Source organism: Buceros rhinoceros, unplaced genomic scaffold (genome assembly GCF_000710305.1).
Source record: "Buceros rhinoceros silvestris isolate BGI_N320 unplaced genomic scaffold, ASM71030v1 scaffold3281, whole genome shotgun sequence".
Classification (NCBI taxonomy): Eukaryota; Metazoa; Chordata; class Aves; order Bucerotiformes; family Bucerotidae; genus Buceros; species Buceros rhinoceros.
The window spans coordinates 98,369-110,445 of NW_010392354.1; the positions used below are offsets into that span (position 1 = coordinate 98,369).

The 12,077-nt window shown below is 42.2% G+C and overlaps 1 protein-coding gene across 1 annotated transcript; it reads right to left on the reverse strand.

Annotated features, from left to right (window-relative positions):
* Positions 1-683: 683 nt before the first annotated feature.
* Positions 684-11,421, reverse strand: KIT (v-kit Hardy-Zuckerman 4 feline sarcoma viral oncogene homolog; the record flags this gene model as incomplete). The annotated part of the gene is made up of 7 exons (XM_010144419.1): positions 684-1,231; positions 2,366-2,471; positions 3,094-3,193; positions 3,291-3,402; positions 6,977-7,099; positions 10,277-10,404; positions 11,333-11,421. Coding segments are annotated over 7 exons (784 nt in total), but the record flags the coding sequence as incomplete, so codon positions are not given.
* Positions 11,422-12,077: the final 656 nt, after the last annotated feature.

Sequence of the window (12,077 nt, forward strand, 5' to 3'; positions counted from 1 at the left end):
ATGATCTCTGGACTACTATAAGAAGATAAAATGACACAGGGCAGAGAAAAATAACCCTTTCCAGTTAGCACTATCCAAGCCTGCCTGTGGGAAAGATTCACCTGGGTAAGGCAAGATAAAGAAAGGGCCCCCAGCAGGGAATTTTTTGCCTACTGTTGTCACTTAGATAAGATGACTCGTTAAACAGCCTCTCCCCCAGACACACAGTTTACTGGAAGCAGCTCTCCTCCTCTATTTTGACCAATTTGGCAGGACCCACCCATCTTTGGTGAACACTTTTGGACATAACTACTAGCAAAACAAGCATCAAAGCCCTCAGGCTCCCAAGGCCGGGGGGTGGGGGTGCACGGGAGTGGCTCAGTGATGGGCAGCTCTGTCCCTGGCAAGGAATGGGCCACACCCACAAAAACCTTGAGGCCACTCTGCGAGACTGAGAGCAACGTGTGGGAAATAAAGATGAAAATCTACCCTCTCGTCTTCTCTCCTCTGGATCAAACCCCAGAGCTCCCGAAACCGTTTGCTGCTGTGCAAACCACCTTTGGAAGGTTCTTGGTCTCTTCATCTCTCTTGCCCAGGTATGTACAGCACCCTTGCTGCCTCCAACCTTCGATACCTGCCTGGGAAAGCTTCTCAGGCTTGGCTGGACTTGGCAGAAGTTTGCAAAGCCATTAGCTTCATACTCTTTTATTTCTTAAATTCAACATAACAAGATTAACTAAAAAATGACTGTACGCCTTCCAGGCACAGATCCACAGAATGATCACTGCAGATTTCGGTTAATCTGCAGCGATCTCATTCCACACCCTGGCTCAGGATTTCTTTTGTTGGCTTTTTTTTTTTAAATCAGATCTGGCTCTCTACTGCAAATACACAATATAGCAAAATATATACAGCTTCAGTTAACATTACAATGATACCTGTAACCGTGCTCAACAGATTAAGTCTATGTGTAACGGTGTGTAGTAAAGGACAGTATTACAATGTTTCAGCTACACAGCGGTAGTAGTAAGTAAAAGTAAGAGAAATTATTAAAGTTGCCCCTCTCTCACCCCCTGCACAACACAAACAGCTAATACATCTGGGCCTCTCTTCTTCCACATGCCACTCAAACATCTTCACGTACCAGGAGAGGCTGAGTAGATGAAGCACTGCTACCCACCGAGTTAATCCTCACTGAGTGATCTGGAGCATTTCCTTGACCGGAAGGTGGAGTTGAGAAGTTCGCATAAACCTGCACAGCCAAAGACCAGTGTCAATATGCAGTCTGCTCTCTTCATACATACTTGCAAAACTCTCCTTCCCTGGCTTTTTCCTACTGTGTACTACACAACACCGTAGAAGGGTTCCAGCTCTGGTGTTTGTTTGCAAATATAACAAGAGTTTCAAAAGGTCTGGGGCTTAACCGTTCTTTTAAATAATCAAGAACCTCAACCTCCGTTACTAAAAACACTGCAGCTTCCAACTGTGTGCCAGATTTCAATTGAGCTCGAAAAAATGCAGCTCAGGTTATTACTAAACTCCCCCAGAAACCTCACTAATACTTCCTTCGCATTCTTGCTTTTGTTTTAGTAATGCCTGCACCTGCCAAAAATACGCTACAGGATGCAATCGAACACCAGCAGCTTCCAGTTTCCTCTTTTCTCAAATTGTCGGGAAGCCATGTAGTCTGCCCAAACAACACATCCAGAAGTTAAAAGGAAGCTTTATTTTTAAACGAGGTTTTAAACTGACTTTTTAAAACCCCAGTAACACACACTGTTACTGCAAGAGAAAATTCAAGTTTCTGGTGTGCCTCCATTTTCTTCTTTCGACTGTGTTGTTCACTTACTTACTCTCTCAGAAAAAGCTTTTACTAAGGAATGGTTGAAAGAGCAATGAATACAGTTTGTCACAACATACCTCCAAAGTTATATAAAGAGACGTAGGGGAATCCAGTGAGAAGAGGCAGAACAGCACCAAAAGCTCAATCCCTTCTTCCACAAAACTTTTCTAATAAAAGCTAAGTATTCTGAGATTTTTCCCCACTGGATTAGAATTTTTTTTAGTTTAAGATAAGATGAATTTATGCCCTACCACTGCAGTTTATAGCACAAAAATTGATGTGCCAGGTCTGTTTCAAGTGAGAAACATCAACTATGAAAGAGTCTTCTACAGCTAGCATCTGTTTCAGCCATGGGCTTAGAAAGCTACCGTCTAATGGCACAACAAAGCCAAAGTGAGCAGCCCAGGCATCATTCCTACCACCTAAATGTACATTGCAAAGCTACATAAATACTGCTATAAAATTAATGAAGTGGCCATGCTCTCTGCTCCTCATGGCTCTAGTCTAATTTTGACTCTGAAAAACTGATGATCTGTATCTTACCCGGGGGGCATTATCTGAAAGCTGCTGCTCTATCAGCTGTACGATTTGTTTAAATGTGGGTCTCTGTAAAGGATCAGCATCCCAGCAACTCTTCATTATGTCATACCTGCAAAGATACTGAAATTAAGTACCGCTCCTGAAGAAATCCTTAGAGCTCTTATCTCACCTCTATTACTATTTGAAAGAAAAGTGTGACCCAGACCCACAGTTTACCTTCTTTAAATGACTTTTAAGAACAGAAATAGTGCTTCTAACACCTGTTCTTGTGACAACAAAGGACTCAATACTAACAGGAGTGTCTGAAACGTTTTCTTGACAGCTTGGTAAGTGCCAATCCATTTACAAAACAGTGAATTAGGGATGGCTCATCAGTAGCCAGTCCTCTTGCTGTCAGTCAGTACAGCACAAATGCAGATGCTCTACAGTCTTCACTAGCTGCTTTATCTGAATTAAAAATGTTTAATTATGTTCTGTGATCTGTCAATAATTTATTGACATGGAGCAGATGCCATGACAAAGTGATCAGATAGTACAAGGCACGAGCGTATTTTATTGCTTGTAATAACACGGGCACGTGTCCTTCTAGAGTTAAGAGTACACAAATTATTTTAAATGTGAAAAAAACTTTAAAAAACCCCAAAAGACAATGGGGCAGTGCAATGATGCAAGAATGGAAGCTTACCATCATTGCTATGTTTGGTGATTAGAGGTGCTGGTTGCTCACTTACATTTCAGGCGGTGCACACTCAGGGCTGAACATCCTGTATCCCTCCTTGATCATTTTATAGAACTTGGAGTCCACGGGCATCCCTGGATATGGGCTGCTTCCTGTTGAGAGAGCACATGAGCATCATAATTTCTTCATCTGCAGTAAAACCAAGATGAAACAGAAATCCCTTGGAGCACAGATCTTGAAGGAGCTTACCTAGAGAAAAGAGCTCCCAAAGCAGTATTCCATAAGACCAGACATCACTCTCAAAGGTGTAGACGCAATTGAAAATACTTTCAGGTGCCATCCACTTCACAGGAAGACGAGCCTTTCCAGACAGAAGGGAATAAATTAAGACAATGGACATAAGGCATACAAAACTTACAAGAAAAAACTAACCTCTGCTAGTCCTTAAGTGCTTTAGATACTTAAGCACTTAAGTGCTTTAGTTAAATCAAGAAATAGAAGTGTCAAGCCAAAACTGGAAATCTCAGTCCCCAAGTGCTGCATGGTCTGCATCTTCCTATGGGTCTACTAAACTCAGTCATTTCCTTGCACACTGGTTATCTGTATACTGTGTGATTCCTTCTGTCTTGTTCATATGGAATAGGAGGAAGTCAGAGAAAAATAATATATATGACCATGGCATGGTTCCTTATGCAAACATGCAAGTCCACTTCTATGGTCTAGCCATCACAGGCACGTAGATGAGACTCACATAGTCAAGATTAACTTAAAGGCTTTAATCAATCTGCTTTAGCTCCTCAGTGTATCAGAAAAAAAAAAAGAAAATTCACATGAAAGAAATACATACTGACATACATATTTTGGGTAGGAGTGTTGACCTGCTTGAGGGTAGGGAGGATCTGCAGAGGGATCTGGACAGGCTGGATCGATGGGCCATGGCCAATTGTATGAGGTTTAATAACCCCAAGTGCCGGGTCCTGCACTTGGGTCACAACAACCCTCTGCAGCGTTACAGGCTTGGGGAAGAGTGGCTGGAAAGGTGCCAGGCAGAAAGGTACCCGGGGTTGTAGGTCGACAGTCGGCTGAATATGAGCCAGCAGTGTGCTCAGGTGGCCAAGAAGGCCAACAGCATCCTGGCTTGTATCAGAAACAGTGTGGCCAGCAGGAGTAGGGAAGTGTGCCCATTTACTTGACACTGGTGAGGCCACACCTTGAACACCGTGTTCAGTTTTGGGCCCCTCACTACAAGAAGGACATTGAGGTGCTGGAGCATGTCCAGAGAGGGGCTACAAAGCTGGTGAAGGGTCTAGAGAACAAGTCTTAGGAGGAGCAACTGAGGGAACTGGAGTTGTTTAGCCTGGAGAAAAGAAGACTCAGGGGAGACCTCATCAGGCTCTACAACTACCTGAAAGGAAGCTGTAGCAAGGTGGGTGTCAATCTCTTCTCCCAAGTAACAAGCAATAAGACAAGACGAAACATCTTCAAGTTGTGCCAGGGGAGTTTTAGGCTGGATATTAGGAAAAATTTCTTTACAGGGAGTGTTGTCCAGCATTGGAACAGGCTGCCCAGGCAAGTGGTTGAGTCACCATCCCTAGAGGTATTTAAAAGATGTGCAGATGTGGTGCTTAGTGCCATAATTTAGAGGTGGATTTGGCAGTGCTGGGTTAACAGTTGGACTTGATGATCTTAAAGGTCTTTTCCAACCTAAACGATTCTACGATTTTTCATAAGTTCGTGTGGGGACAGGCATCCCTTGGAACGCTAACTCTAGTAACGGAAAGGGCATAGAAAGCCTTTGGATTTTTTTCCACCTTCCTTTTCCTGCTTTGCTCTTTCCTTGTCTGACTGTAGAAGCTGGTCAAGCTTCTTTCCTAAGTCTTTGTCCTTCTCTGGGAGAAACCAGATCTCTTCTTTTAAGTGTCTTGCAACGATGTGTCCAAAGATGTATTTCAACCCTACTACAGAGAGGAGCTCTGATGACTTGTAAAGAAAGGAGACCCAACAGAAAAGGGGGTAAATGGAAAGGAAAAGAAATAGGGTGGAGGAAAGGCAGCATCTGTCGTGAGCTGGCTCACCAGAGAGGCAAACAGAGTTGTTTATTTCCTGAACAACACAGACAGCAAATACTCTTCGTGGCCAAGCCCCTAGCTGCTGTCAGCAGCACTGCCTCCCAGCAGTGTCCACAGCTAGTGATCCCCTAGTGCTTCTGATCTGCTTTAAGATCAGGCCAGATGCAAGTAGACACCTCCTACAGCCACTGCTTCCTCTCTTCCCAAACAGCTGCACCCTATCCTTCTTTGACCCTTCCTGGCTACATAAAATCCTATTTTCAGGCAACTCAGGAAACTTAAAGGGTAGCCTAGACAAGTAAAACTTAATTACTGCTCACTTCTCTCCTAAGTTGCTGATCTGTACTTTCCAATCCCAGGAGTCTTGATTGATCAAGCATCTCCTGATCTGACCCTGAGCCTGAAAGCAGCTTCCTTACACTAAATGTCACTCAATATTTTGTGAGGACAGCCATTCCAGAATTATTTCCACTCCTATCGTTCCCTAACCTCAACTTTGACGCACCCAGTGGCTGGTACCAACATTTTTTCTGAAGACAACCTATAAGCCCATCTTTCCCATTGCCTAAAATAGGGATGTTGTAGATGCCTATCGGGCACTGCTGGGTGATAGCAGAAGAGATATCTCAGATACCTGAGACACCATGGACTGACTGAGGTTAACCAAGCGTGACAAACCACTTCAGTGAGAAATGCTCAGGTGTGGGATTTTCTCTCTTGGCCATTTTGCCCAAAGCCAGGATGGGCAAGCTTCAGGTGATGAGTTGCCAAGTCCCTAACCACCAGCCTCTGGCTGTGGCATACTCAGCTGGACTGGAGAAGAAGGCTGCCTTGTTGAACACAGAGCTTCTCTCCTTTGAGAAACAGTGCAAGTGGAAGTATGTGTACTCTGCAGTATGGTTGACTGCACGTATCTGACACAGATTTAAAACTAATCCAGGCAGCACCGATCATTCTGAGATGCAAAACACCTAAACTTTGTAGTACAGTTCTCCATCTTAACCACACACAAGCTCAATTTTCTTTGGGAGTAGGGCTCCTTCTTCTGCACTGGTACTTTAAAGAGGCCTTCAAGTCCTGCCAAGGTAATCTGCATCACTTCGAAGTGCCTTTGTACCCCCCTAGGGGACAAGTAGGCATTCATTTAATTGGAACTCTTCTACATGGGAGGCTTTAAACTTTCCTCATCAAAATACAGTGTCTTTTCCAACCCTGTTACAGGGTTTGAACTATAGCTGCAAGTTAAAGCTGTGTTTATTACACATACGAGGTTAAAATCTGTACATGGAACCAGAGAAAACCAAGGCTTTTTTTCCTTTTCTTTTTTCTTTTGCCTCCCACTATGCCCTAATCAATAAACTTACATTTCAGAATCCAGTTTTCGTTGGCTGAGTGATGCTTTATAGCAAAGAACAGAATACAAACCCCTGGTTATTTAGATTTTTGAAAAATAAACTATTTCAGTAATGGACCCATATAGAAATGCCTAGCGAAAAAGTTTCCAAAAAAATCATCTTTAGGATTGGGCTACCAGAATATTCTAATGGCAAAACTTGTTATTACTCACAGAGCTGTTACTTCTAGTACATTCAGATATGACAGAAAGGCTGGGCATTATATTGATGCAGCAAAAACATCTCCACTGTAACATACTTATCAGAATGTTTTTCCCAGTGTAACATGGTATATACCAAGGGTTTTTATCAGCACACACATCTATATCAGCAGTTGCCCATCTTAACATTCCTGACCAGTACGGATATGTATCAGAATTGGGAAATCTAGATTCCCGCCTAAGAAAGACTTTGCAAGCCAAGACAACTCCCCTAACTTAAAACAGGTGGGTAAAATATCTTATATACTTACATTTCCTTTGACCACATAATTTGAGTCATTCCTTATATCTCTTGCTAGGCCAAAGTCACAGATTTTTGTTATTCGACCATGAGTGAGAAGAATATTTCTTGCAGCCAGATCCCTGTGAATGCACTAAAGAACAAACCGACAAACAAACAAAGCTCTTTTTTTAATATCCTTAACAGGCGGTTGCTTGGTTACATGTTTATGCATTTTATGGCACACTGAAAGACATAAATGAAACCATGTGTTAATAAGCTTACTCAGACGATAAAACATTCTGGTGTAGTATCTCTCCTACCATGACACTGATCCACATGGTTTACATTGTCTATACATTCACTTTAGAAAAGACCACTTGCAGTCACTTAGAATTTTCTAGTGTTTCACATTTGCAGCTGAAGTTTAATGTACTTTTTCTCTAACTTTTTGTCAAAACTTCACTAGTGCCTTGCCTAACACAGGACACAAAAGGGGGAAAATGTTGTTTATTTCTAAAATAATTTCAACCTTTTATTAATTAGCTATTGTGGTTAAGGGTAAAGTGTGGAAAAGCTGAAAATCGGGAAAAATATGATAACAACCTCAAAGCAGAGAAGTCAGGAAGCTGAATCTCATTCCAAAAAGTCTTCCTCTGGAAGACTTGAATTATTAATTACCTGTAAGCAGACATAAGTATTTGAAAATACTGGATATTTTCACATGACAGGATCTTTCCATGAACAGTCATGTACTTGGTGACCCAGCTAGCTTATACTCCAGTTTTCACTTCAGAAGTGAGCATGTGTTTGTAACTGCAGCTCTAGAAGGGTGCCTGAGTTTCCCAGTGGTCATGTTTTCTCTGTATGCAAGTGTGAAGCCCACATGCATTTATTAGAGAATGGATGTAGTTCTCTAAAAAAATTATCTCTTTTTCTATCTGGAAAGAAAAGTGTTAAGCTCCCACTTTACTGATAGTATATAGCATGCAGGCCACAGCTTTCCAAAAAATAGGTGAAGATGATTCAATTTTTCTGTTCACTTTTTACCTTGAAATACGAAACAAGTTCCCTACAAAAAATTACTTAAAACATCAACAATTATGCAAATCAAACTCAGAAAATTATAACCGCAGGTTGCATAACCAACTTAACCTCTGTCCCTTTTGCATGTTTACATGATGCACCATTTTTAATGACACTTATTGTCTCAGGGGACTCTCCTTCACTTCCCAATCCAACATATTCTTCACTTTGCCTGTGAAAATTACTGCACTGAAGCAGTAAAGGGAAGGAATGGCCAAGCACCCAGCATGTCTCTGCCTTGTTCCTCCAGCTCAGTGCAGTTTGCATTGATTAAAGCCTTTGTCCATTGCAGGAAGCCCTCTCTTGTGATTACGGCACCATGTGCTTAATAAGGGAATTATCCCCCCAGGACAGGTTCCTATCCTGACTCCTGCACAGAGGCACTTGTATGCCTCTGAGCCTTGATATACAAACATGCTGCAGCAGAGCAGCTGGGCACTCTGCACTGCTGGTCTGCGTGGATTGTCCTTCCCTAAGGGCATGAGGCAATCTGAAGCATCTTATCCATCAGCCCACACTACTCTGTATTTACTAGCTGGAGCTAAGAGCATGTATGCACACAATGACCAAGCACAGTAATGTGTTAGCATAGTGCAACTTCAGTCTGTGATAAAGCCGTTAATTCGGCAATACTGCATGTAACTTCCCAACCTCACAGTGAGGTGGTGTTACATTCATTATGGCCTTTGCTCCTCAATGCATCAGTGTCTGTTTGTACCAATGGAAAGATTATAAAGAAAACAGTCACTTGGAATAATGCGTAGTGAATCCTGAGACTATTCTGTAAGAAAATAAGAAGAAATAAAGAATATGTGTGCTAAGCATTGGATGTCCTGAATAGTGACGGATGTAGGAGCCGTGATATAATGTGTTTGCCTGTCAGGCCTGTTTTGAAGCTGCTGATAGATGAAAAATAAACTAAAGGGTTTGGAAGGAGAAACAGTGGGGGACAAATACAAGTTGAAAAGCAAGTTTAATATGCACTTCCTTTGGAGCAGAATTAGAGCCATACTTCCCACTACTAAGACAGGATCCCAGGATTGCTTTATTTTCCTTAAATTGCACAAATTTCATTTTGTGCTTTACCCGAGGTGCACCTGTACTATCCTGTGTCTATATTAGTTACAACGTTTACGTGTTAAATGGCATTTTTCCAATAAAATTTTAAGAACAACCACAAGCAGATCTTCATTATGCTGCGCTTAAGGCTTCTTCCTCTTTATAAATCCCTTTCTGTTAGGCAATACATTCTTGTATGAAATCCGGAGAAATGTCTATTATGCTCAGGGTAGCCAACGAAGATTCTTTGTGGGTCTCTAGGCTGTTTTTATCTTTCCATAAAATTAAAACCTAAGACATATCCTGTGCACTAAGCCATACTGCTAAAAAAAAAAAAAAAAAAGGCACACAATGTGATAACTTTCCTGTTTAAGGCAGTTTTCTGCGTGAGAGAAGTAGCAGTGCAGTGTCGTTAGTGTCATTCAAAATCCATGCAGCTGGTCTAGACACTGTTCTTTAGTTTGTAAACTCTCCAGCAGTGCCACAGAGAATAAATCTTAAACTCTTCAAGATTTATTTTTGAAGGCGTCCACATGTTGGGTTTCTGGTTCTTTCCTGAACTCCATTTAATTCTCATACACCAGAGAAGATTGAATATAACCTCTTGGGGTTCCTATGGGTTTCACTTCCTCCAAATGCCATCAGGAGTTCTCATGAAACTACTTGTGAGCTCCAGGAAACAAAGGAAGGGCTGAAGATCAGACACATTAAGAGGCATCACCCAAGCCAGGCAGGGTTCAGGTGCATTTGCTGTCTCCCAATACCTGACACTATTAATCAGTGGAGCCTCAGGGTGCAGCAAACATATTTTGCTTTGTTCCTCTCCTCTGTCTCTTCTCTTGACAGTTCTATGACTAGTTTCTGTCCATGAGCAAGGCCACTGATTCTGCTAGCCTGAACTGTGGATACGCAATAACACTGCCTCATGCTGACTATTGTGCACCCTGTAATTTGTTTTATGGGATATAAAACACCAATTTTGGCCAATAAGCACAGTACAGAATGCCAACATTAGTCAAAGCTTCAGGAACAAGAAGGAGTGTATCAGTTTGCAGTGCTTGTTGAAAAAAAACCACAGAAATATTCAGCACTTAAACATGTGGACCACATTAAAACGCTGAAAGTGATGATAAAGGAAATCAGAAATCTACTGGTTTTGTCCAGCTCTGAAAAATCCTTAACTTACATTTTTGGAGGCAAGGAAGCTCATGCCCTTTGCCACCTGGTAAGAAAAGCTTAGTAGATCTTCAACATCTAGAGCAAGTTCATCATCTTCCGACACAGAAAGAGTAACGTCCTGATCAGTGTAGGATCCTATACAATATAAACAACAGCAGCTTTTGAGTGGAGCCAAGTGTAATCATTTAGAAACAGGGCTGTCTTAACATTAAATGAAACAGTTATCTGAATTAAGTATCAGACTAGAGTCACATAAATCATCATCGTGGCTTGGCTTCGCGAACGAAGATCTGGGAAGGGCTTTTCCCACGCTCACTGCAAGCGATGAGTGCACTCTTCAAGCCTGCGCGGTGGATTTTTTAGGTGAGGCGCAGCGTGCGCGGAACTGGCTCCACCCTTTACACCTGAGGTTCATCTGCCAGGGCCTGGCGAGCTTGGACGGTGACAGCGAAGTCCTCAGGTCATAGGTTTGGTTAGAGTATCCTTCTCTGAGATGATGGATGAGCCTTACAAGGCTAAACGAGCTCCATCTGCCTGGGTTTGGAGTCAGAGTTGTTCTTCTCCTAGGATGGTTGCCCGAAGGCTAGTGAGCCCATCCTGCCCATGGACACACTTTGTCTGACCCTTCAGTTGAAACCTGTCTGGCCTGGGAGACCCCACCGGAGGCACATGCCACCACCAGCACAGCTCTCAACCTCACAAGGGCACGCAAGCTCCTTCCCCACAGCAAGGGGGTGCCCGTGAAAGAGGCGCTGCTCTACCTCCGGACATCACAGACCCGGGCATGGGGCGGCCGGGGCCTGCCAAGAACGGGAGTCCTGGAGGTTAGAGTCACATAAATAGCCCATCGTCAAAAAGCAAATAATAATCCTGATACCCCATTTAAGTGTGGAGAAATACAAGACACTGTCCTTTAGCATGTTGCTCTTTCTCAAACCTTCTCATATCAACTAATGAGTTTTAACTGTTCACATCCATGAAAGAAAAGTATGATAAAACTGAAAAAATCCATGAAGCTATTCTTTCCATACCAGGAAAGAGAATTTCTCATCACTGTACTCACCAGACTTCACTGGCCGTTTTTTATCAGCTTTTGGTGGGACTGCATAGGACACTCCTGGTTTCATGTCCATGTACTCATTGGCAACATCACTGTAGAGGCACCAGATGAAATGAAACATAGTTTAGTGAAAAAGGTTTCAAAAGCCATCCAAACAAAAAGCCAAGGTTACACCAACCTTCTGAAAATAATGCTTCACAAATGATCGGTAGATAGGAAACTAGTGGGCGTGTAAAAAAGATGAGGAAAGGCCTGTACAGAAAGTGAGGTTAGTCAGCATAGGCAGCGGTACATCCCAAAGTGTGGAGTTTGGCTCAGGTAAGCAAACAAAAGCTTTCATACATACACTGCTTATACAGACTTCAGTCTCTATAGATTAACATCCAGATGTTTCACAGCCTCTGCTAGTGCTTCCTTCTTCGACTTAGGTGAACTTCTACCAAGTGACAATTGAAATGCAGAGACATACGGTAAAAAATGTTCAGTTCAGAGATTCCCAAGTTTCATAGGAATTCGTACGTATTTCTAAGAATGAGATGAGGCTTGGGAAAGCACCTGCTCCATTTTTTAAGTTTTAAGTTTTCTTATTGCTATTTATAATAACAAATAAGTTTTCTTTTTGCTATCTGTAACTCAAATGTACAGATTTTCATACCATATATGGTTTATAAATACACAGTTAGACACCTTTAGAAATGATTGATGTACTTTGGCATTTTTCACTTTGCCATTAGAACTCATATGCACA